We start from the raw sequence: 23844 nt of genomic DNA, 5'->3' as shown, positions 1-23844 counted from the left end.
CTACCACTACTAGTTAAGAAGCAGTTTTATTTGAACACAACAGGAACCCCTATTTCAGATGAGATCTATTTCTAATAATCAGATTTGTTAACTCTCTTGTTTCTGTGATACACACAGCATGTTTTGCAAAGTTTCTGTAGTGCAGTGTTTCTGAGTATGGCCCCAGACAAGCCACAAGAACATCCCCTGGGAACCTGTTAGATATGCAAAGTATAACAGGCCCCACCCAAACCTACTGCACAGAAATCTCTGGGGGCTGGGGGTCCTGCAGATGGCTCTAACATGCCCTCTGGGGCTTCTGCTCCTAGTGGATGCTGATGGAGTCTGCCCCAGACTCCTCAGCAGCATATCCATCCCCTTGCTGCTGGGGGCCAGGAGCACTGCCTTCCAGCAAAGGGATCTGTTCTGACAGGGGAGTTACATTCTTCCCCCCTAGAAGATGTCAGACTGTGACCAACTTGCCTAATTCTGCCAAACAGTTCCAGGGCCTCTCAGGAATGCAGCTGGATTGTAGGAGACACCACGTTCTTGCCCTATGGCCTTCCCTGACCCCATCTACTTCTCTCTTGCCCTTCTCTGGGGAGCACACCCTCAGTCAATTGCACAAGAATCTGCTCCTTGGGAATCCAAGTCACAACAGTTACTTTCACAATCCAAAAATGTACTATTACCAGAACATGTCTGTCATTCGTGGCGACAAAGATCTCACCCAGGGCAATTTGAAAACCAGCACACTCATAGCTAAGATCTGACAAAACAGGGCTCAGAGGATGTGGGTGATATAGGACACCACTGCATCTGGGTGCTGTGGCTTCACTTCTGAGATGGTGTAGTGGAAAGAGACAAATGAGTTCAAATCCTGGCACCGTCATTTGCTAGTTGTGTGAATTTGGGCAAGAAGCCTTATGCTTTCTTACCACAAAACAGAGGTGACAGACTGAAAAATGAGACAGTATGTACATCATGCAGGGCCTAAGGTTTTTTGTGCTAACAGGCGAATTCTGGATCTTAACCTCACAGGACTTCTGAGAGGACTGCAAGATCATCCAGGTACCATCTGTAGCACGGGGCACAGCGCACTCAGTGAATGTGAAGTGCCACCCCAGGGGACAGGCTTGACTGCTCAGTCCTTTCCTTGCCACTCGCCAGGGGATTTTGATTCATTTGGAAACTCCCTTAAAGAGTTCACTGCCTCTCACCATTCCAATGACGATAATTTATTTGTTGTCAAATTCTTATCTGCAAGAACTAGATTTCACAAGTAAGCTCACATATATTAAAATTCTCTGAATTTTTATTTTCATGGAAAACAAAGATACCTACAGCCAGAAGAGGCTTAAAGAATTTAGCCTCCCTTCAAGTCTTGCTTAAACGCACTCATGGATTTAGTGGTTGGGGTCCCAGTCTCTGCCCGGCTTCAGCACGGGAAGTGTCAGTACTTACGACGAAGCTCTCACTGCAGGCAAAGTGCTCACTCACAAACCGCAACTGACTTGCTCTCTTGAGGCTCTTGGGCCAAAAAAGGATGTTTCTTGGCAGCTTGAGCCAGTTTTATTATGAAATATTATTTTAAATTAATGATTTGTAATTGGCCAATGAAGAGTGAGAACAAAACATGTATAGATATATATCCTTCTGTTATCAGTTAATAAAATGTTAGCTTTGAGAACTAAATCCTATTTGTTCCCAAGTGGAAAAAAAAGGAGGGAAATGAAGTTCTGATGGGCCAGTCTGGTACCTGACCAGGAAGGTCAGAAAGGTCAAATGTGTTCCTCATGACCTGGTCAGAAAGCGGTTTGTGTGAGCAGCAGGCTAGGATGTGTCTGGTGACTTCTCCGACACCCAGCTGTGAACAAACTGAAATCCTGTGAGCTGTACCCGGACACCCAGGACGTGGAAGCCCGAGAGGCTAAGATCCCTCCTCTAAGTTCATGTCCTCCTCTGGGAGGTGAGGAGGCTGCAGGGGAAGGTGAATAGAAGTCATTCTGTGCCCTAAGAAATGAAGATGTTACAAGACCATATTTTCTATTTTTATAACATTTTATATAACTCATAAAACAGTGCTTGTATAAAAATTCACACAAAGTTGCTAGAGAGCATACAATTTCCAAAAATGTCCTGGGTTTTTGTTACATTCAGTTTTCTAAGGATGCACTCAAACCAATGGTAAAACAGACATTATGCGATATTTTCATTATCTTTGGTAAAACTATTCTCATTATTTTGTCTCCTCACAGTATTAACTCTGATATCCACTTTGTGCAGGGTCTGCTATCACTAGGATGTCAGAAAAACATTAAGGCTGGATCTACGAGAGGCGAGTATTTCCAAATGGCGTAAGAGTCCTTGGCTCTCACCCCCCACTTCATACTGTCTAGCTACACAGTCAGGCAGGGCGAGAGCTCAGTGACCTCCAATCAGGGGTCCCGAGACCCCCTCTCAATCAGGCAAGAAGCAAACATTTGGTGGGGAAGGTGGAAACTGAAGCCATCTCCACAGCAGCCCAAATGGCCAAGCTGTGATGCGGTTAGGCCAGCGACTCTTCCAGACAGCTACCCATTCCCTGCCAGGTAGGCCCCACCGGCTCGCTGACGGCAGCTGCTGCAGATCTGGACCCCCTCCCCTGAAACTTACACAAAAAAGGCAGGTTGGGATCAAAAGGGGAGGGGCATACAGCCCGTGATGGGAGACACAGGTGTGTTCCCTGTCAAATGTTTGCCGTCGTGTAGACACAGCCAAAGTGAACCGAAGCAGGGTGAGAACTCAGTACATTCATGACTATCTTCATACATTCTTTGAAAACTTACTAACAGAAAACGAGGGACACTACCACCTATTGTGACTTGCTATTTTACTTAACATCAGAATGTGTCCTAAATCTTTAGTTCTCCAGATAGAAAGGCGGGGGCGGTGGGTGGGGGGGGATCCAAAAACCAAACAAGTGAAAACCAAAAACTTTAGATGGGGAGGGAGAAGGGGTTTGCCCAGACTTTATAGAAAACATTAAATTTGGCGGGAAAAGGGTTATTTTGTACTTCTATTGCTTCATGTAAAAAACTGCCCTGGGACCCACCTGTATGTCAGGGAAACTGAGGATACCATACAGACACACACAGGACCTGCAGGCGTTTCCTGATGAGACAATACAGAGGGACAGGAAACAGCTCCCAGAGTATGTCCACCTCTCTTCACAGAAAAGGACTCGAAAGTTTTGGGGGGAGAAGCCCTACACAGGGAAGGTACAGAGGAAACCCCCAAAATAGTTTCCAAAAATTGAACATGCTTCAGGTTATAAAGAGGAATTCTTCATTCCTAGAACATGTTAATTTCTCTAAGGTGAGTAAGATAGGATCTTTATTATTAATAAATGATTGTGCTTCTGAAATTGCCGGGCCACATTCCTCCCTCTAGAAGCAGGGCAATTTTCACATGGCTTGGAATCCTCTTGGATACATCCTAGAGACCAGAACAAATTCCATGGCACTCAGCACCAGCAAGGACATGGGTGAGAGTGCCAGCGCCGTCTTTGGGTAGGGGTGTGTCTGCACGCACACACATGTGCATGTGGGGAAGAGACTAAGGCATTGAGAAAGCCCCAAGTGAGGGGAAAAGTAAATCTCCTGGCTCCGCCAGACCCTTCTTTGCAGGCACAAAGAGGCTGAACTTGTAATTTATGCAGGTCCCTTTCACGTCATTTTAAATGTTTTCTAGTATGAAATGTGTATGTGCACATGTGGGCAGGTTTGGGTATGTGAGAGAGCCATAAAGTCCCTGTATGTTTTAAAATTTCAGTAACGTAGGCTTGCAGTTTCAACAGAAATAATCTGCAAATGACACTAAAAGCAAATTTACTGAATTCAGGTCAGTATGTCTACATTGCTCAAAATCCTGTCATGTTAAAAAAAAGCCCACTGTCAACAGGCAAAATTGTCATATGATCAACTAAAACTGAAGTCCTCACCAGCTATATAAGGAAAATTCACAGATTGTTTCTATTATTTCTGCATTTCTAAGGTGGCAAAATAGTAAGCCATTAGGTTAATAAATCTCTAACACTCTACAGGATTTTGTATATGATCAATGATTTTTCCAAGTTTCTGGTATGATGTATTCAGTGTGGGTTAGACCACTTCCTTCTCCCTCTTAGGCATTTGGACCCCAAAGTCAGGTAGGAAAATGTCTTGGTTTTAAGGACTTTACCTGTTGGGGAGATCCTGGTTCGGACTCCTGGAGAGCATGCCACTGGCCTGGAGCACTTTGACCTTCTCAACCCGTAGGAAGAGATGTTTCACCCTGAGGCCAAGCCACCGGGCAGATGCAGGACAGCAGGACCTCTAGGGGACGGAGGGGAAAGCTCTGAGTGAGTGTGGAATGGGACCTGGGGGCCTCATTTGAGATGACCTGTGTCCTTCCAATGCCAGGTATTCCCAAGAGGGCCTGAGGCCTGGGCCTGCCCTGAGGAATCAGGACGTGCCACTAAATGGAGGAGCTAACACTGAGGTGTGGTGAGGTCACCATACAGCTCCTGGAACTGGGTTTTGTACAAATACACCACATGGAAAGTAAACAGTTCTCAATGAGCCTAAAGGGGCCCATCCTTAAACAAGAAGCCGCACACAGTTTACAAGGAAATGTGTTCACCCCTTCGGCCAGCATCCCCTTGAGGAGGGGGAAGGGGCAGTGGAAGGACACAGCTCAAATGAAGACATTGTGAACGTGTTTCCACGTCTATCTACATTCATATCATCATCATCATCATCATCATCCAGTGTTCTTGTCTACAGAGTGAGCACCACGTTCTATGAAGTGCCAACAGCAAGCAGGCGCGGTCACTCCAACCTTGGTGGAAGGGAGAATGTGACCATGTTCGGAAAGACTATCCCATTATTCCAGCCCCTTTACTGTCATCTAAGGGGCATCCTGACTTCTAAAATCAGATGTAAAAGACAGGTCCGTGAGATGGCCCCTGTGCCACCTGAAGCTACTATTAGCCTTCATGCATGAACATGGCACTTCTAAAAATTTCATAAATCTGAAATCATCTTTTAAAAAAATCCAAGCAACTGAAATCATCTTACAGTACTTCATCTCAAATATTTGAGAGTTCTTCAAAGTAAAATGGCCCCCAAAGAGCCCAATGATTTAAAAAAAAAAAAAAGGTTTCTTTTTAATTAAAAAAAATTTGATAAAAATGGAAGATGTAAAATGTGGGAAGAGAAACAAGAGAGTTGTTGAGTTTGCATTTCAAATTATTAAAGGGGGGGACACACAGCCAAGGAGAGAGATCCCCTACTCCTGAGACCTCTGCTTTCAACAAACTCTGGCTGCACCACCAGAGAACACAGGACAAAAGTCTAAGTACGAGAGACCGAGGCACGGCTCTTTCGTGTGGTCGGGAGGGTGTTTGGTGTGCAAATGTAGTAAGCCACTCCCCACTGACATAAGGTGCGAGTCTGTGGAGAACCATAGGCAGGCTCGTAAGAACCTCAGTCCCAGGGTGCCCGTCACTTTTCCACTTTCTTGGCTTTCTTCAAGATGTCGCATTTTTTCCTGTTGGGGCGGCGGCACCGTTCGTCGATGCTGGGGATACATTCGTAGTGCCACACCTCCTCCATCTTCTCCACCGGGTACACGGCTTCCACGTAATGGCGGATGAGCCGCAGCCGCGTGGGGTCCAGCTGCTTCTTGTTGCACGCCCCGGAATGGTTGTACTGCAGCCGCAGGTTCTCGGCGGTGAAGAGTTCGGGGAAGAGCCGGACGAGCAGCCTGGCAGCAAAGTTGCCCACCGAGAGGCTCTGCTGCACGATCTCGCGCACCTCCTTGTCTGACAGCAGGTAGGGGGAAGGCACCGGGAAGTCGGGCGACGGGACCACCAGCTCGTCCAAGGGGATCTTGCAGAAGTCCTTACTGCTTCTTTCGGGGGGCAGTGGGGGCCCCTCGAATTCCTCTCGGAACCTCTCGGGGTTGATTGCATAGCTTGCCTGGTCTCTGCACTCGGGGCCGGGCACGTGGACCTTGCGCTGCTGCTGGTAGGAGCGCCTCTGCTCCGTGTCCCGGCGCCGGCAGCGCTCGTCCAGTTTGCCCACGAACTCCAGCGTCCAGACGCGGTCGTTTTTGGCACGGGGGTAGAGCAACTGCACGTAGTGGCGAATGAGCTTGATGCGGCACGGGTCCAGCTGCTTCTTGCCCAGGGAGCCGCTGCAGTTGTACTGTTTGCGCAGGTTCTCGTGGGTGAAGAGCTCCGGGAAGAGGTGCACCAGCAGGCGCGAGGCGAAGTTGCCGATGGAGAGGCTGCTCTCGTAGATGCTGCGCAGCTGCTCCTTGGTGAGCAGGCTGTCGGCGCCCGGCACCTCGAAGTCAGGCTGCGGGATGTCCAGCTTGTCAAAGTCGATGGGCACCAGCCAGATCTTCTTGGAGCGCCGGCCCGGCCGCTCGCCCTCGAAACTGTCTTCCACCTTGACCACGGAGATGTCGTCGGGCAGGCTGGAAGAGTCGTAGCAGTCGTCCCGCGGGGGCTCCCCCTCGCTGCCCCCGTCCAGGCCCAGGCCCTCCAGTTCGTCGTTGATGCGCTGGGCGCACTGCTGCAGCCAGGCCTCCTCCTCCTGCATGTCGGGGAAGTAGATCTCCGTGTAGTTGCGGATGATCTGCAGCCGCTGGGGGTCTAGCTCCTGCTTGCCGCCGTCCCCGTAGCAGCTGTACTGCTCACCCAGCTTCCGGTGGTTAAAGAGCTCGGGGAAAAGCCGGTGGAGAAGGAACACAGCGAACTCACCGGGTGAGGAGGCTTCATCCAGGAACTCGGTGAGGTCCTGCGTGTCTACAACATGGTCCGAGGTGATGGTGCTGCTCCGGTCCAGACTCAGGGCCTCCTCCTGGTCTTTGTTATCTAGGAAGTGGCCAGGGTCCACCTGCTCAGCCTCAAAGAAGCCCGCAACTTGGCCCGCGGGCTGGCTGTCCTCCATTTCCCGCTGGGCCCAGAAGCGGCTGAAAAAGTCATTCAGTTGGGGCAAACACTCTGCCTGCCACACAGCGGTGTCCTTCACTGAGGGGTAGTAGACTTCCACATAGTTGCGGATGAGCTGCAGGTGCAGCGACTCCAGCTTCCGCTTGGCCGCAAAGCCGCAGGCACTGCAGCCTCGGGAGAAGTCCACATCGCTGAAGAGCTCCGGAAAGAGCTGCACCAGCAGGCGGCAGGCAAGGTCGCCGCCGGACAGGCTCTGGTCCACGATCTGCTTGAGCTCCGCTGCCGTGAGCTGGTACTCCGGGGGTGGCTGGAACTTGGCCACCATCTCTGTGGGGCTAACCTGCTTCTTGATGCGGCTCACCTCCAGAGAGAGCAGGTCCACCTTACTGTGCAGCTGGGACATGTTGGAGGAAAGAGTATTGAGCATGTAGAACATCTTTTGGATCAGAAAGTAGATGTTGGGATCGCCATCCGTGGCTGCTGCGGCACTGCCACAGTCCCGTTTCTGTGGCTCATTTAGGAGCCGCAAGGGAGAAGGGCTGTTGCTGGGGTTTGCCTTCTCAAAGAGCTCGTATGTGTTGAGCACATCCCCTGCAGGAAGGTTCTTCTTCTCCATGATTTTGTGTGAGATGCCATACAGAGGTTTCTTATAGGACGGGATGGTCACATCGTTGCAAGACTCCTCCTCACCTGGCCACACAGGGCCCAAGATCTTGACCCTGACGGCCTGCTCTCCATTGCCCTGGCAAGGAGAGCTGTTCTCCCGGTTCCTCATGCCTGCTAGGAGAGCCTGGAAAACAAAAAGTGTATCAGATGGGTCTTGAGATTACTGCACTAGGCATAACGCATTGTCACACACAGAGGGGCCACTCGGTAGAGGTCAGTCTCCAGAGTATGTGAGAAACTGGATCACTGTCCATCCAGGAATACACCATGAGTACAAACCTGCATCCCTGTACTCCCACACTAAACCTGCTCACTCCCCCTACTTTCTGAGAGAGGCTGAAGTCACACTTCGAATTCCTGCAGGACACCAGCCCTGGATTTCTGCCCACGGGGCCTAACAAGAAGAGAGCAGATTTTGGCAAGGCCAGGCCGGAATTCTGCTAGAGATGGAGGCAGCTCTTGGGACAGCTCTGTCATGTGGAGGTCACCTCACTGACGCAGGTCCCTGTCTGCTTGCAGCTGGAAATAATGATTCATCCTACCACTGTTTCAAAAGGCCTATCCTATTGTTTCCAAAGTCTAAGGAAGCAGTGCTGGCATTGGTGGCTCAGTAGTAGAATTCTCGCCTGCCAGAGTCTAAGAAAGCAGGTGTGTTCACTTGGGACAGCTCCCTGAGTTACACAGAAGTTCTGGGCACAGAAGAACAAAGTCTAAGAGAGTAGCAGTATGCCACCTTTCAACCACTATCTGGAATCACATCTTTTATTGGCTTGGAGAAGAGCCAACGCAGAACTTCCAGAACCCAGGCAACTGTGGATTTCATGAACTGATGGGGCCTCCTGGGTTTCTAGGTTTCAGTCTTCTTGCTGGTCCAGCATCCTTCTCATGCAGAATTCACTAACTGTTAAGTTCCACAGTCCTGTGGTACCCACCACATGTAGTGAAATAACATCTCTCCTAGGAGGTCTCCTAGAGGTCTAGGAGAGTGTGTGCTGTGTACTACCCAGCCTTCTTCAACAGAGGTTCTATTCTGTGAGATGCCTGCCCTACCAAAAATGATTGGTGAGACTATCTCCTCAACTTGCCCCTGGATGGCACACTCTACATTTCTACTCTTGCTGGACTCCCAGGGTAAACTCAAAATGCTCTTGAGGGGCCCCAAGTCCATATCGCACCATTGGGCAGCAATTGCCCTGACCATTTGGGACCCCACAGTTCTCACTGCTTTCATCAGTGGTTTCCTCCAAAGTCAGGGCCTGGTTTTCAGTGGCTTATTTAGATATATGTGAACATGTGGTTTTTGACAAAGGTTCAAAGGCAATTCAGTGGAGAAACAATAGTGTTTTCAATGAATGATGCTGGAACTGGATATACATATAGAAATAAAACTCTCAACCTCTTTATGTACCACACACAAAAATTAACTCAAAATGGGTAGCAGACTTAGATATAAAACCTAACTTAAAATATAACATTTTCAGAAGAAAATATAAGAGAAATCCTTTATGGCCTTGGTTTAGGCAAATTATTTCTTAGGCACAACACCATAAGCACAATCCACAAGAGAATCAATTGATAAGATAGACTTCATTAAAAGCAACAAACAAAAAAACCCTGCTCTTGCAAAGACACAGTTAAAAGAATTAAAAACAAGCTCAGAAAACATTGGTCAATCATTTATCTGATAAGTTCTTGAACCAAGAATACATAAAAAACTCTTAAACTTAACAGTGACACACAACCCAATTCAGGATTTCAGTAGCCACTTCAAAGAAGATGTATAATTGGCACACAAAAAGTTGCTCATGAGTAACATGCAAATTAAAACCACACTGAGCTACCACGTCACTCCCACTTGAAGAGTATAATCAAAAAGACTGCAATACTGAGAGGAGAGGATGTGCAGGAACTGGACCTCTTGTACCTTGCTGGGTGAAGATATAAAATGGTATAACTACTTTGGAAAATATTGTTTCTAAGAAAATTAGACATACCTGGGCCATATGACCCAGATATTCCATTCCATTCCTATCAAGCAAAACTGAAGCACATGATCATACGAAGATATATAACAAATGTTCTCAGCAGCTCCATTTGTAAGTAGCCCAAACTGGAAACCTAAATTATTATCAGCAAGTATGTACACACTGTTATTTTCATACAGAGGAATACCACTCAGTAATAGGATATACATGGTCCTCATGATGAATCTCTTAAATAATTATGTTGAGTGAAAGAAACTAGACAAATAAGAGACCACATTGTATGACTCCATTCATGTACAATTCTAGAAAATACAAACTTACCTATAGTGACAAAAAGCAGATTAATGGTTACCAGGGCTTGGAGAGAGGATACAAAGGGGCAGGAGGGGACTTTTGTGGCACAGTGCAATGGACATCTTGGTTTCCTTGACCATGGTGATGGTTTCACGTGTGTACTTTAAATACATGCCATGCACTGTGTTTTAGTCACTAATAAAGCTGTTTTGACAAATATTGAATTTGATCCTAAAACTAATAGGAATATATTTTTGTGGGATTGATTAAGCAGAGGAGCCAAGTGGCAAGCAGTGACGGGTGTCAGGAGACCAAACAGGCCTGAAGCACAAAGCTTCCTTTGACAGCGAACTTTGCTTCCACTGACATACATGTGCCGCAGGCAACTTCAGGATAGACCAGAACAAAGTGCATCCTTAGGATTCTTTCACACCTAGAGGGATATGGCGTGGGCTTAGCATGGTCTAGCCCAGTGCTTCTTAAACTGTAGTACATATATGAATTACCTGGGGTCTTATTAGAATGAGGATTCTGATTCCTGCCTCTGCCATTGCTAACAAGCTCTGGGTGCTGTTCTCTGAGTAGCCAGGCCTGGGAAAGTGTTGGCTCTCAGCTTATCTCTGCTAGGGAGAGCCAGTGTCATTTATAAGCCTTCAGTTAACTAATGCCAGTATAAAACAGTACATGAGCTGTTTTTCTCTTATAGCTACAAAAATGTGGGGAGAAGAGACAAAAGCTCAAGAGGCTAGATATAGAATGGTAGGTGAGAAATGTGGTGCTGAGAATGTTTCCAGGGTGGAAACAGCCCATGAGGCCAATTAAATATATAAAACTTTAATCTCTCTGATCTTCCAAGTTATATTTCATTTGAATTCATAAATGGGGCCTCCCCGGTGGCGCAGCGGTTGAGCGCTGGGTTGAGAGGCTGCCCGCGGCCTCTGCGGCACCGGTTCAATCCCCGGCTGCTCCCCGGCCACCGGAGGAGGGTCCCGTATGGCGCGCAGACCTCTCCTGCTGCCCGCTGCTCCCCTCAGCTGTGTACTTCGGTCCTTCTGCCTGCTCTGCTCCCCGCTCTGGCTCTGGTGAATTCTCTCACCCTCCCGCGCTTCTGACTGTTCCCAGTGCTTGTATAAACAAAACAAACAAACAAACAAACAAACAAATAAAACATGCCTCTATAAAAAAATTAATTAAAAAATAATAAATAAAAAATAAATTCATAAATGACTTCCTGGAACCTCTCTTTTAGAACAGAATAATCTGACTCTTGTTTGAGAAAGGTTATTTCTGCTCTTCCATCTCTACTTATAACAACCATTGTACAAGAAGCTGCTTTACTCTTAGGAATCTTAAAGGAATTCCTGCAAGTACTTTATCATACGTAGCGGCTGATACATTCTTCAGTTTGTTTGCATAAACTGGTGAAGGGTCAGAGACACCTGGCGCTCTTCTACCCACCCAGTTACACCCCCACACGCCCCAAAACAGAGGGCCAGGGCATGCTGGGGGCAGAGAGCCTGCCACCTGCCCTGCTCCCCCACAGAGTTCTCGCCACCCTCCTCACACTGTGTGATGGTTTTGTGACAGGAGCAGATCATTCCTGAGTCTATCCCTTGTCCTGCCCTCAGGAACTAATATTGCACTGAAATGAGATTACTGAGTGAAAAAAAGGTCTTGAAAAAAATGTGCAGAGGACAGATACCAAATAGTATCAAAAAGTATGGAGAGAGGTACCAGATAAAGTGTCACCTGAGTTCATTTGAAACGCTACCTACAAATCAGAGAATTACCTTCAGTACCTAGGAAAACGCATGGGAAACAGAAGAACTCAAACGAAGTTTGCCAACCAAATCACTTGTGTGGGTGAAAAGGGGTGCAAGGTGCTCCCCCACTCTTAAATACATGCTGAGAGGCGCTGTTCTGACAGACTTCAGCTTCACAAACAACATGATGTCGAGAGTGGGTGAAGGTCAGCAACTGTTGGGGTGCCCTCTGTGCGTCCTTGGGCAGCTCATGTGGCTTTTCATGCCCGAGCTTCCTGTGTGTGACTTAGATACATAAAGTACTGAACTAGGGTTTGAATCACAGTAAATGCTTAATAGGTATTATTTGATATGATTATTATTACACAAGCCAGAGCAGAGGTAATACTGTGGGCCTTTTATTAAACTAGTTGTAATGATTACTCTAACCAATAAACAAGAAGGTCAGGCGCATCTAAGAGGTCTGTTTGCCCAAAATGCTGGGTTCAGGGGAGAAGTTCAGGATAACTATGCCAGAAGTAGGCTGTAAGTCCTTTACAGTTCTTTTGTTATCTGGCAGAAAATAGAGACTAAGAAAGGGAGGGCTGAGGAGAGGCGGGAACTACACATACATCAGAAACTTGAAGCAAGGAAGGCACAGAGAGTCTACACTCCGCCCCAATGCAGTGTGCTTGCTGTGGGTCAGGACTCTTGAGAAAATGACATGGACTGATGGGTCATGGCCTGTATGAGAAGAGGAAAGAAGAGGAGGAGGAAGTAAGAAGGAAAGAGAGAGACAGAAAAGAAAAAAGAAACTAGAAAAGAAAATATCAGGGTGCAATGGGCACAGTAAATTTGGTAAGTTTTGTTTTATTCCTCTATACCTATTTTCATACAAGTCCATAAATGTGAGCTGTATTTCTCTGTGAGGTGGTTTTTAACTATTGAAAAGGATTCCCTAGCCAACCCAAAGTGTCTTACTAATTCCTATAGACTGTAAATTAGTTTTTCAGCCATTTACCATAACTTCTGTTACCCCAAAATAATTTTGGAGGTCCTGTGGATCATGAGATTACCATGATTTCCCAATACAAAGAAGTCTGAATTTGTAATGCCAATCATTAAAAAATATCCTAACTACATTAGGAGTGATTTCAGAAAAAGCATCTTTGCTTTATAACAAATGATCCCACTAGTACATTTTTTTTAAAGGAAATAAGTTTTTTTTGTTTTTTTTTTTTTAAGATTTATTTACACAAGAACTGGAATACAGAGGCGCGGGAGGGTTAGAGAATTCACCAGAGAGAGCAGGGAGCAGAACAGGCAGACGGACCGAAGACACTGCTGAGGGGAGCAGCAGGCGAGGCAGGAGAGGTCTGCCACGCCATGTGGGTCTCTCCCTGGTCGGCCAGGAATCGAACCAGCACTGTAGAGGCTGCGGACAGCTTCACAGCACAGCGCTCAACCAGCTGCGCCACCGTGGAGGACCCCCACTAGTACATTTTAAATAAGATTCCATATAGAGAGGGGCCACAGAAACTCATCTGGCATGCAACAAGTGGAATGTTCTAAAGGCATATCTGTACTGGTTAACACACAGTAAAGAAGGCAAGCACAAGGAAATGCTTCTGGGGGTGAATTGTCTGCATACTAACTGGAGTCACTGGACTCTCCTACCTTTCTACTGTAGGCAGGAGTCCAGAGTATACCAGAACTGGAAATCCCTTCTGTAACTCTCAATATTCAGTCTCATTAATAAAAATATTTCAGTTTCTACAAAGCTCGTGTGAAACACTGCCATCAACAGAAACAGTTTTGGCTAACTTGCTTGCATGGAAAATTAAGTTAAGAGTCCCAGTAGAGGGCAATATTCCTCATTTCCAGAGGCCTTGGGGACATACAGCCCAATGCAAAGCACAACATAGACATTGAAGAGAAGGTTCTAAGATATCCCCACACTGGTGTCCTGTCAACTCGATGCTTCAATTAATTCCACAAGCTACCAAGACAGCGATGGGCTGGCTGCATACGCTGCTGCTGCTAAAATCTCTGCCCAGCTGTCTAGGAGTATCATGAAATCTTTAAATCTGTGCTACTTGGCACTGGATGTCTGGCTGACACCATTCCCAATTCTCTGAAGCTCATCTCCCAACCATATGGGAACTCTGCTGTGCAGCTCAGGCTCTGCAATGCCAGCACCCCCTGGGCTGGATCAGGGCACTTCATTCCACCACTAGCACTTTTAGACTCGAGGGATGTCCAGCACTTTCAGCTGAAGAATTTGAATAAAAAGAAGCTGGGTTAAAAGTGGGGTAACCAAACTACTTAGAGATTTCATGTGGAACCAAGTGACATCTCAAGGATTGGGTCACTATAGAAATGTTCTAAGCATTAAATATCTTGAGACACCGAATCCAAGAGCAATTGCTAAATTCAGTTAAATAAATGATGAGTAGCCAAATGGTACCCAGAGTCGGCAAACTGGAACACCAAGAAAGCAGCATGTCTTCAGGAGGGTAGGGAATCAATGTGGCATCAAGGATAGACCATATGAAGCAGCCCCCTGGAGTATCACACCCCCCCCCCCCTTAATGGAGGTGAAGATGATGCTTACCATTTTCATTTTCTTTTTTTTTTTTGTTAAGACATATTTACTTATGCATACAAGAGCTGGGGTACGGCCAGAGATGAGGAGGGTGAGAGGACTCACCAGAGACAGTGGGGAACAGAACAGGCAGATTGACTGAAATACACTGCAGAGGGGAGCAGCAGGCAAGGCAGGAGAGGTCTGCTGTGCCATGTGGGTTTCTCCCTGGCCAGCTGGGGATCAAACTCGTGCTGCAGACACTGTGGATTGCTTCATAGTGCAGTGCTTAACCCCTTGCACCACCAGGGAGGCCCCATTTTCATTTCATCACACTTTTTATCTTCATCATCATCATCCACATTAAGTGGCCAGATGTAGCTGGCACTAAAGTATGGAAGAGCTCTCTACCACACAGAACCAGGGAACAAATATTGCCCAGCGTACAACATATGGCAGGCACTGTGTGAGACCCTGGGACATATGACAGATACCATCTCTCTGCCTTGTGGCTTTTACCCCTGGGCCATCCTTACACTGTCAACAGTATAGGGAAGACAAATGTGCTAGGATGCCTTGAGAAATAGGAACCTGCAATGATAAAGCAACTATAATGAATGGGAAAAGACTAGAAGGGGTGGCAAAGTATCAGGGTCAGGCATCCTCAAAGGCACAGCTTCTTACAAATACCAGCCCTTAGAGTGACCAGCACGGTGCTGAAGTGCAGTTCTGAAGTAAGCAGGCCTGGGAATGCTAACTTCTCTGAGTGTCATTAAAACAGGAACGGCCACAGTACCTATCTGCTTATTGCGGGAATTGTTACTGGGGCACCCAATATGCCAGGAACTGACACTTGGGAAGTGTTCCATACATTTGCACTGAATGAATGAAAGGTCATTTCTGTTCTGTTATTAAAAAACAAACCACAATGACATTTTGGGATTAAAAAGAAACAAAACCCAGGAGAACAAAGCTAACATCTGCCTGGCATACAGTTCTTCAGTATCATCCCCACTTCTGTGAGCACAAAGATGATTACCAATAAAAATGTTGGCTTCTCACCTCCCACATCTGCTGAATTTGGCTATGAAGCCTACTGCAGTGAGGGCACCAAATAAGTCTTTATACAGCTTTTTTTGAGTTATTTTTAGAGGAAGATTTTATTTTTCCTTCTAAGCATTGCACTAAATGTTACTCATAAACAAGTCCCAGCACTGATATGAGTTTGAGTGTGACACACCTCTAGAATCAGGGCTGCTACTCAGTCCCTCCCCCCATCAACTTCGCCCCTGTCCTTGGGGGTGGGCATGGAAGCAGGAAGGTGGTCTGTGTTCTGACTTGGATGGTCAGGCCTGCAGTGTCCAATGGCCTCAGCAATTCTATGCCAGGGTTTCATTCTTATAAATGTGGAGGCAGGCAGCTGAGTACTGATCACAAGGCATAGGCATTATATATGGAGGGTAGGAGTGCCAGATAAACATTCTGAAGGCTGATGGGGGCAGGTCCTGCACCCAGCTCCTTACTTGAGTTATCTCATCGATTCACACAATTGATTAGAAGGATAAGAATAAAGGACTTTTCACTCTGCATTAGGACTAACATCATTCTGAAAAATCATATACTATAATTTCATAAACGTGATGGATTATTCTAAAGTCCCCAGGGCTCTGAGGCTATTGATTTATTGATACATCAACTTATATAAACTTTTAAAAGGGAAAAAAGATCAGTAATATGCCTTTGAATTCATATGATACCTTTCTATAAGAAACTCAAGACTTTCAAAAGGTTTACAAGAACCAGAAGGAGGGGCAGGGATAGCAACCTCACTTTTATACACAAAAGAAAATGAACAAGCTAATAGAGCACTCGAAATAAAATCCACGGGGAGAGGGAAGAAGGAGCGTCAAAAAGAGGAGGGACGTGCAGAAGGGATCATGATGGATCACGGGGTGATGTGGTAGGTGAACTACAGGGACTACCCCTGAGAGGAGAAATCAAATACTATCCAGAAATTAACAAAGAGGTAAGAAAACAAATTTAGTAAACAAGCAAAAAAAGAAATCCAGGACTTCTCTTTTCCACTCCACAATCTAATGGGTTAATAGTGCCTGCTCTAGCCAATCTACTGAAAAGCAAACACAGGCGACCAATTAGAACATGTAAATCGGCCAAGTCATATAGAAATATTTAGTGCAAGGCCTCCCTGGTGGCGCAAGGGTTAAGTCTCAGCACTGTCAAGCTATTGACAGCCACTGCAGCATGAGTTTGATGCCAGCCAGGGAGCTAGCCATATGGCGCAGCCGACCTCTCCTGTCTCGGCTACTGTTCCCCTCAGCAGTGTATTTCAGTCAGTCTGCCGGTTCTGTTCCCCACTCTGTCACTGGTGAGTCCTCTTACCCTCCACACCTCTGGCCAACACCCCAGCTCTTGTATGTATAAATAAATAAAATAATTCTTTAAAAAAAAAAATGAGTGCATTTCTAGTTCCCTTTTCTCTAAACATTTCAGAATTACTGACGCTCTGGCCACACAAAACTTGCTGCCTTGCCAATTTCGAAGCATCAGCAACCTTCACAGTTTGGGGAATGCTCAATGAGTCCTTCCGCTATGAGTCTCAGTGGGGTTGGAGCCCAATGCTAGATCTCAGGCTATTTCATATTGTAAAAGACAATTAAAATATAAATCATAAAAACCTTCACTCTCCCTTTCTGCCCCCAAGAACATGAAGGTGTTCCTTTCTCTGATGCTGTAACAACAAAATATATTGAATGAAAGACTAAAGAGTGACAGCATTTGATCAGCAAGGCATCAGGACTACCCCGGGCTGACTACATAGGTCACAGCCCAGCCTACACATGATTAAGAATTCCTTCTTGCTGGGAGAGCTTGCTCTTCCCCACTGTGGTGAGTTGTTTATAAAAACAGCCCCTATCCTTGAGTGACAGTCTCTGCAAAGGGACTTTGGACTTTGTTGTTCCCACCATCAGAAGGAGGAGGGTGTTTCCACCCCCGAGTCTAGTTTTGCCCATATGACTGTTTTGCCAAAGGGACATTAGCAAATGTGACGCCAGCAGAGGCGTGAGAAGCGTCTGCGCAGGGAGCATGCCCTCTCTTGCTCCCAGGAACTCTTCCATGTCACGTGAGCAGGCCTGGGCAAGCCTCCAAGAGGGTAAGAAAGTGCAGTCACCCCAGACCACCCAGTCTCAACACGTCAGGCCAAATCAGAATCACCAGCTGACCCATGGAACTGTGGACAATACAATTCTGATTGTTTTAAGCTGCTAAGTTTTGGGTAATTTGTCACATAGTAAAAGTAAACCAATGAATTCAACTGTGTGTTTCATTTCTTGAACGCTGGCTTTATTTACAGACTTGAAGGAGTATAAAGAATTGATCACAAGCAGAAATGCAGTGTAACACACAGAAGAAAAATTTTTAAGAAGTTCCTTGAGGAATTTAATATAATGTTCCTCAAACTGTTCCACATTTTCAGAATAACATTTTCAGAAATCTAACCCAAACAAACACAGAATGGTCCTGGGTTTGTAGATATGGAGGGTCCTTGTGGCATTATTTGTAATAATAAGATAGTAGAAGAAACCTAGGTATCAATAATTAGGGACAATAATAATAAAGTGTGGTTTATAACAAAAGAAAAAGCAAACGGTTGAATGTTTTTGAAACGAACTGTTCTACTAACCACCTTTTTGCATTCATTTGCCACGGTAGGTATCAGCAGCCAAGAATCTGCCTTTTATCCTGAAGTAATTACTTATTGCACTGGGAACTTCCATTCATATATGAAATTTTCCCCAGAGTCACAGGTATGCAGCAAGTGACTGGTTTAGACAGCCAGAGTCAAGGGTAGGATATATCTAATTAATCCTTTGTAAGAAATGTTCCTAAGTATATAAAAAAAATTCACCTTTTCCCCCTGAGCATCTGAGATTTTTAAAATGTATTGCTCCAGTATAACTCATGATGAACAAAAATTAGAAACAACCCAAATACCCCTCCACTGATGAAGGGGTAAACAAATGTGGTACAGTGACACAGTAGAATATTATTTGGACATAAAAAGCAATGAAGTGATGACATATGCTACAGCATGGATGAACCTTGAAAATATTATCCTAAGTAAATCAGACAAGTCTAACACAAAAGGTGGAGTGATGAAAATGTCCTAAAATTGATTGTGGTGATGGTTGTGGTGAACATATTAAAAAAAAAAAAAAAACACTTAATTAAATTATTTATTTATTTGTTTATTTATTTATTTATTTATTTATTAAGCACATTCTTTTTTTTTTTTTTAAGATTTATTTATACAAGCACTGGGCACGGTCAGAAGCGCGGGAGGGTGAGAGAATCCACCAGAGCCAGAGTGGGGAACAGAACAGGTAGACCGACGAAATACACTGCTGAGGGGAGCAGCGGGCGTGGCAGGAGAGGTCTGCAAGCCATGTGGGACCCTCGCCAGGCTGGCAGCCGGGGATCGAACCAGCGCTGCAGAGGCTGCAGGCAGCTTCACAGCCCAGCGCTCAACCGCTGCGCCACCAGGGGAGGCCCTAATTAAATGATTTAAATTGCTGAATTGGTATTTAAATAGGTGAATAGTATATGGATTACATTTCCTATATGGATTACATTTCCATAAAGCTGTTTGGAAAAAGCCCAAGGAAATATATGAATGTATCTACCATCCTATCTTCTATGGTGTGAAATATAAATTAGTACTTATTATAATGTTATATAAACATGTATATTTAAGTCCTAGTAAAAACCTTGGTCTCATCATTTTTTTAATTAACAAAAAGGATATTTTTTTTACTTATTGTAGACTCATTAAGTCTCTAAAAATCCATAAAATTCCAATTTTTTTGGCTCTGCCCTAACATACAACAGAGGGTAATTAAAACAAACCAACAAACCCAGAGATCCTGGCTAAAACCTGAAGGTGTTTCTGGTGAATGGTAATGGATCTCGAAAACATGGGCTCTTTTAGATAGAAATGCACAAAATGAGGCCTTCCTGGTGGTGCAAGAGGTTAAGCCGCAGTATTATGAAGCTATCGGCAGCCACTGCAGTGTGAGTTATATCCCCAGGCCTGGAAGCTAGCCCACATGGCACAGCAGACCTCTCCTGTCTTGCTCACTTTCCCTTCAGCAGTGTATTTCAGTCAATCTGCCTGTTATACTCCCCACTTTGTCTCGGGTGAATCCTCTCACCCCACCCCGTACCTCTGGCCTGCACCCCAGTTTTTGTATGCATAAATAAAATAAATCTTTAAAAAAAGCAAATTTATAAAATAAATAACTGTGGTGATAAGAGGCATGAAGTTTTCTCCCCATTATTAAAAAAAAAAAGTATTGATGAGTTTCATTAGGGAACAAGTTCCCCTAATAGGTATAAAAGAATTTCACAGATATAGAAAAACAATCCTAAAACTTGTGTGGAGCCAAAAGGACCCTGGATAGCAAAGCAATTGTGACCAAAAGAGAACAAAAAAGGAGGTATCATATGCCCAACTTCAAACTATACTACAGATCTATAACGATCAAGACAGCAAGGTATTGGACTAAAAACAGACATGGAGATCACTGCAATTGAACTGAAAGTCCAAAATAAACCCACACTTAGATGTTAACCTATGACAAGGCGCCAAGAGTATACAATGGGGAAGTCTCTTCAGTCAAGATAACAACATGCAAAAGGATGAAACGCTCTTTTTCTAACAAGGGATATAATATATGTAAGAATTCATACAACTCCACAACAGCAAAAAACAATTAAAAATGGGTAAAGGATCCGAATAAACACTTCTCCAAAGAAGACACACATTTGTCAAAAGGCACATAAAAAAATGTTCATTGATTCCCTGAGGAAATGCAGATCAAAACCACAAATAGACAGACATCTCACCTCTGAGAATGGCCTATATGAAAAAGATAAGAAACAAGTGTTGGCAAGGACACTGAGAGAAGTGAACTCTTATACACTCCTAGTGGGAATGTAAACTGGTGCAGCCATTATGGGAAATAATATGGAGATTCCTCAAAAAATTAAGATTAAAAATGCCCTATTTTCTAATCTAACTATTCCACTTCTGGGTATTTACCCAAAGAATATGAAAATACTAATTTTCATATTATCTGCACCACTATGTTCATTACAACATTATTTACAATAGCCAAGATATGGAAACAACCTACATGCCCATCAATGGATGACTGCATAAAGAAAATGTGGTATATATACTCAATGGAATACAACCCAGCTATAAAAGAAATATTAATTTTGCCATTTGTGGCAGACAAAGAGATGGACTCGGCAGGTTAGTTATGTTTAATGAAATAAGTCAGACAGAGAAAGACAAATACCTTATGATTTCACTCCTATGTGGAATACAAAGAAATGAAATAAATGAACAAATGAAATAAAAGAAACTCTTAGACTGTAAGGACAAATGGTGGCTACCTGAAGAGGAAGGGAGACAGAAATTAGACTTTTGGTGCTCATAATGCAGCATATACAGATGTTATAATGCTGTGTACATGAAAACTATACTTTTTTTTTATTAATTTTTTTTTTTTTTAAATAGAGGCATGTTTTTTTTATTTATTTATTTGTTTGTTTATACATGCACTGGGTACAGTCAGAAGCGCAGGAGGGTGAGATAATTCAACAGAGAGGGGAGCAGAACAGGCAGAAGGACCGAAGTACACTGATGAGGGGAGCAGCGGGCGGCAGGAGAGGTCTGCGCGCCATGTGGGACCCTCCTCCAGTGGCCGGGGAGCAGCCGGGGATCGAACCGGCGCCGCAGAGGCCGAGGGCAGCTTCACAACCCAGCGCTCAACCGCTGCGCCACTGGGGAGGCCCTATTAATTTTTTTTTAATAGAGGCATGTTTTATTTATTTATTTGTTTGTTTGTTTTGTTTATACATGCACTGGGTACAGTCAGAAGCGCAGGAGGGTGAGAGAATTCACCAGAGCCAGAGCAGGGAGCAGAGCAGGCAGAAGGACCGAAGTACACTGCTGAGGGGAGCAGCAGGCGGCAGGAGAGGTCTGTGCGCCATGTGGGACCCTCCTCCCGTGGCAGGGGAGCAGCCGGGGATTGAACCGGCGCCGCAGAGGCCACGGGCAGCTTCGCAACCCAGCGCTCAACCGCTGCGCTACCGGAGAGGCCCCGAAAACTATAAGGTTTTAAACCAATCTTCAATAAAAATTTTTATAAAAAGATGAATTTGATTTAGGGAAAGACCTGTGAACCCTCAACTTTTACAAAGATCTATATAAACTGTACCATGGACATGTGGTAGGCTTGCTAGCCACTTGCATGGGGAACAATCCCCTTACCTCATAATGAATCCACCCTGGACCAGAATTCCAGTTAATGACACCAAGCAGCTTAAACCAGAGATGGGACAGCTGTTATAAAAACCTTCTCATGCCCACGGGTTTAGCATCTGCCCAATACCCATGAACAGAGACTCAGCCTCTACACCAGAGGCTCAGAACCCATGCAAATAGCAGAAGAGGCAGGGCCTCACCTCAGGAATCAGCCGCCTCCGCTTCACGCTGGGGACGAAGTCAGCCTGGCTGTCGTTGCCTGGCTGCTTTCGCTTGCTGGAGTCATGGAGGGCAGTGAACACAGTGTCCAGAGGGTGCTTCTCAGAAGACCTGGAATTCACCGAGCAATCCAGGGCAGCATCTTCAACCTCTGTCTCCACTTTCACAATGTTGGTTTTTAGAACTGTGGCAGAGAAGAAGTAGGGTTCACTGAGCCGCTCACAGATTAGCAGGATTCCCTGAGCAACAGGCTGATTATGGGACACTCTGACAGTAGTAAGATAATAATGTCTAGTCACAATAAAACTGGGCTTTCCAAAGCAATTTTTATCTTACCACAGTAGTGGCATACAATAAAACCATGTCCCAAGAACACTTTTTTCAAAAGTGGTAAAAGTCTTTTATAAGGGGTGTGGAGGGAGAGGAGATGAAGGGAAAGAAACAAATACTTTATCTTTTAAAAGATACTTTTAAAAAATAAATCTGGAAAGATACAGACAATACTTATAAGAGTTATGTGGTTGGAGGGGGATGGGAACCAGGGGTGAAAGAGATTACTTTCCATTATATTTCCTTTTATATTTTTGAACCAAGTGATTGTATCAGGTCATACATTCTAAAAATATTTTTAAAGATTTTTTTTCTTTACCTTCTTCTATATCTTCACTGAAATCAGTTGAGTTCATCTTCTGTTTCACTAAATGAAAAGACAAAGATAGTCTTGATTTACTTCTTAAATTTCTCTACCCATAAGAAATTCCTTCACCCTCCCCACCCTGGCTCTGGGTAATAGAAGGTTAAATCGACACTGCTCTGCAACATCATGGAAAATCACATCCTCTTATTCTTGTTTGCAGTTGCTCAGAAACAGCCAGGCCTCCGGTGCACCTGCTGGGTACAGTTTTCCAAGACTTTATGTGGGCAGATCGCATCTTAAAGCGCTGATTGAGAAAGCCACTTACTGAGCAAGGGGAATGTTATTTGAGAAAATCAAGTTTTACAAAAACCCTAGTATGGGCAATGTCCTGTTTGTCCATGCTTTATAAACTTCAGTCACAAAATGAAAAGGCCAGCTAAGGATGAAAGCTGTGGATCTTTAGGATTCCAGGTGGACCAGCAAGAAACATGCTTTCCTTGTTGATAGCTACTCCTAACAAGTGGATCCTGAGGACTTGCAATGTGGCTACTCCAAAGGCAGACATGCTCTAACGGTAAATTACACTGGTCTGAGATAGCAAAAAGAACGTAAAGTATCTCACTAATTTTTAAACTGCTTACATACAGAAATTGTATAGATGTATAGGGCCAAGTAAAATATTAAAATTAATTTCATCTTTAAAAAAATATGGCTACTAGAAAATTTTTAATTACATATGTGGTTTGCATCATATTTTTGTTGGATGGGACTGGTTTAGTTCCTCTTTCAAAAGCCACAAGGAGAAAGAGGTATGGTGGGTTTTTTAAGCTCTCAAGCTCCACAAGATCTGGTCCAAAGACTTCTTTTCTGTGACAAAGAAATCAATGGAGAAGGGGTAGAGCCTGTGAGGGGGGAGACCTAGGCCCCCACAACTCCCACCACTCCCAGAATGGAACTGACATGATGTGTCCATGCAGTGTATCAGGTATAAATGGGGTGGTAACAACTGGAAAAGAATACCCATGACAGTCTCACTGCTGACACTGTTCCCACAACTGACTGAACCGCACGCAATTGCTGAGCCCCCACTTTAAGGATTAGAGGACATGAGAACCAGGATTATCTCTTTGAAAATGTTTATAAGGAAGAGGGAAGCCACCTACAAATCATTCACCAAATAGCCATGGAATATCAATAGGTATGGTCCCAGATTTAGACAGGTGAATAGTAGTGGGGGAGGAGGCAGTTAGAACTGGTGTTGAGGTGACCTGTGCACATGATAAAAAGTTCAAAATTCAGGCCTCCCTGGTGGCGCAAGGGGTTAAGCACAGCACTGTGGAGCTGTCCACAGCCTCTGCAGCTGAGTTCGACCCCTGGCCAGCCAAGGAGCTACCCACATGGA

The 23844-nt window shown here is 44.9% G+C and overlaps 1 protein-coding gene across 1 annotated transcript; it reads right to left on the bottom strand.

Annotated features, from left to right (window-relative positions):
• Positions 1-5504: 5504 nt before the first annotated feature.
• Positions 5505-22491, bottom strand: BEND3 (BEN domain containing 3; the record flags this gene model as incomplete). The annotated part of the gene is made up of 3 exons (XM_084228043.1): positions 5505-7751; positions 21787-21989; positions 22455-22491. 3 exons carry the CDS (start codon positions 22489-22491, stop codon positions 5505-5507), a joined length of 2487 nt encoding a protein of 828 aa, XP_084084169.1.
• Positions 22492-23844: the final 1353 nt, after the last annotated feature.

Source organism: Talpa europaea, assembly GCF_964194135.1.
Source record: "Talpa europaea genome assembly, chromosome: 2".
In the NCBI taxonomy this organism is placed as follows: domain Eukaryota; kingdom Metazoa; phylum Chordata; class Mammalia; order Eulipotyphla; family Talpidae; genus Talpa; species Talpa europaea.
Note: the sequence above shows the minus strand (reverse complement) of the source record. Positions and strands in the feature narration are given on the sequence as shown.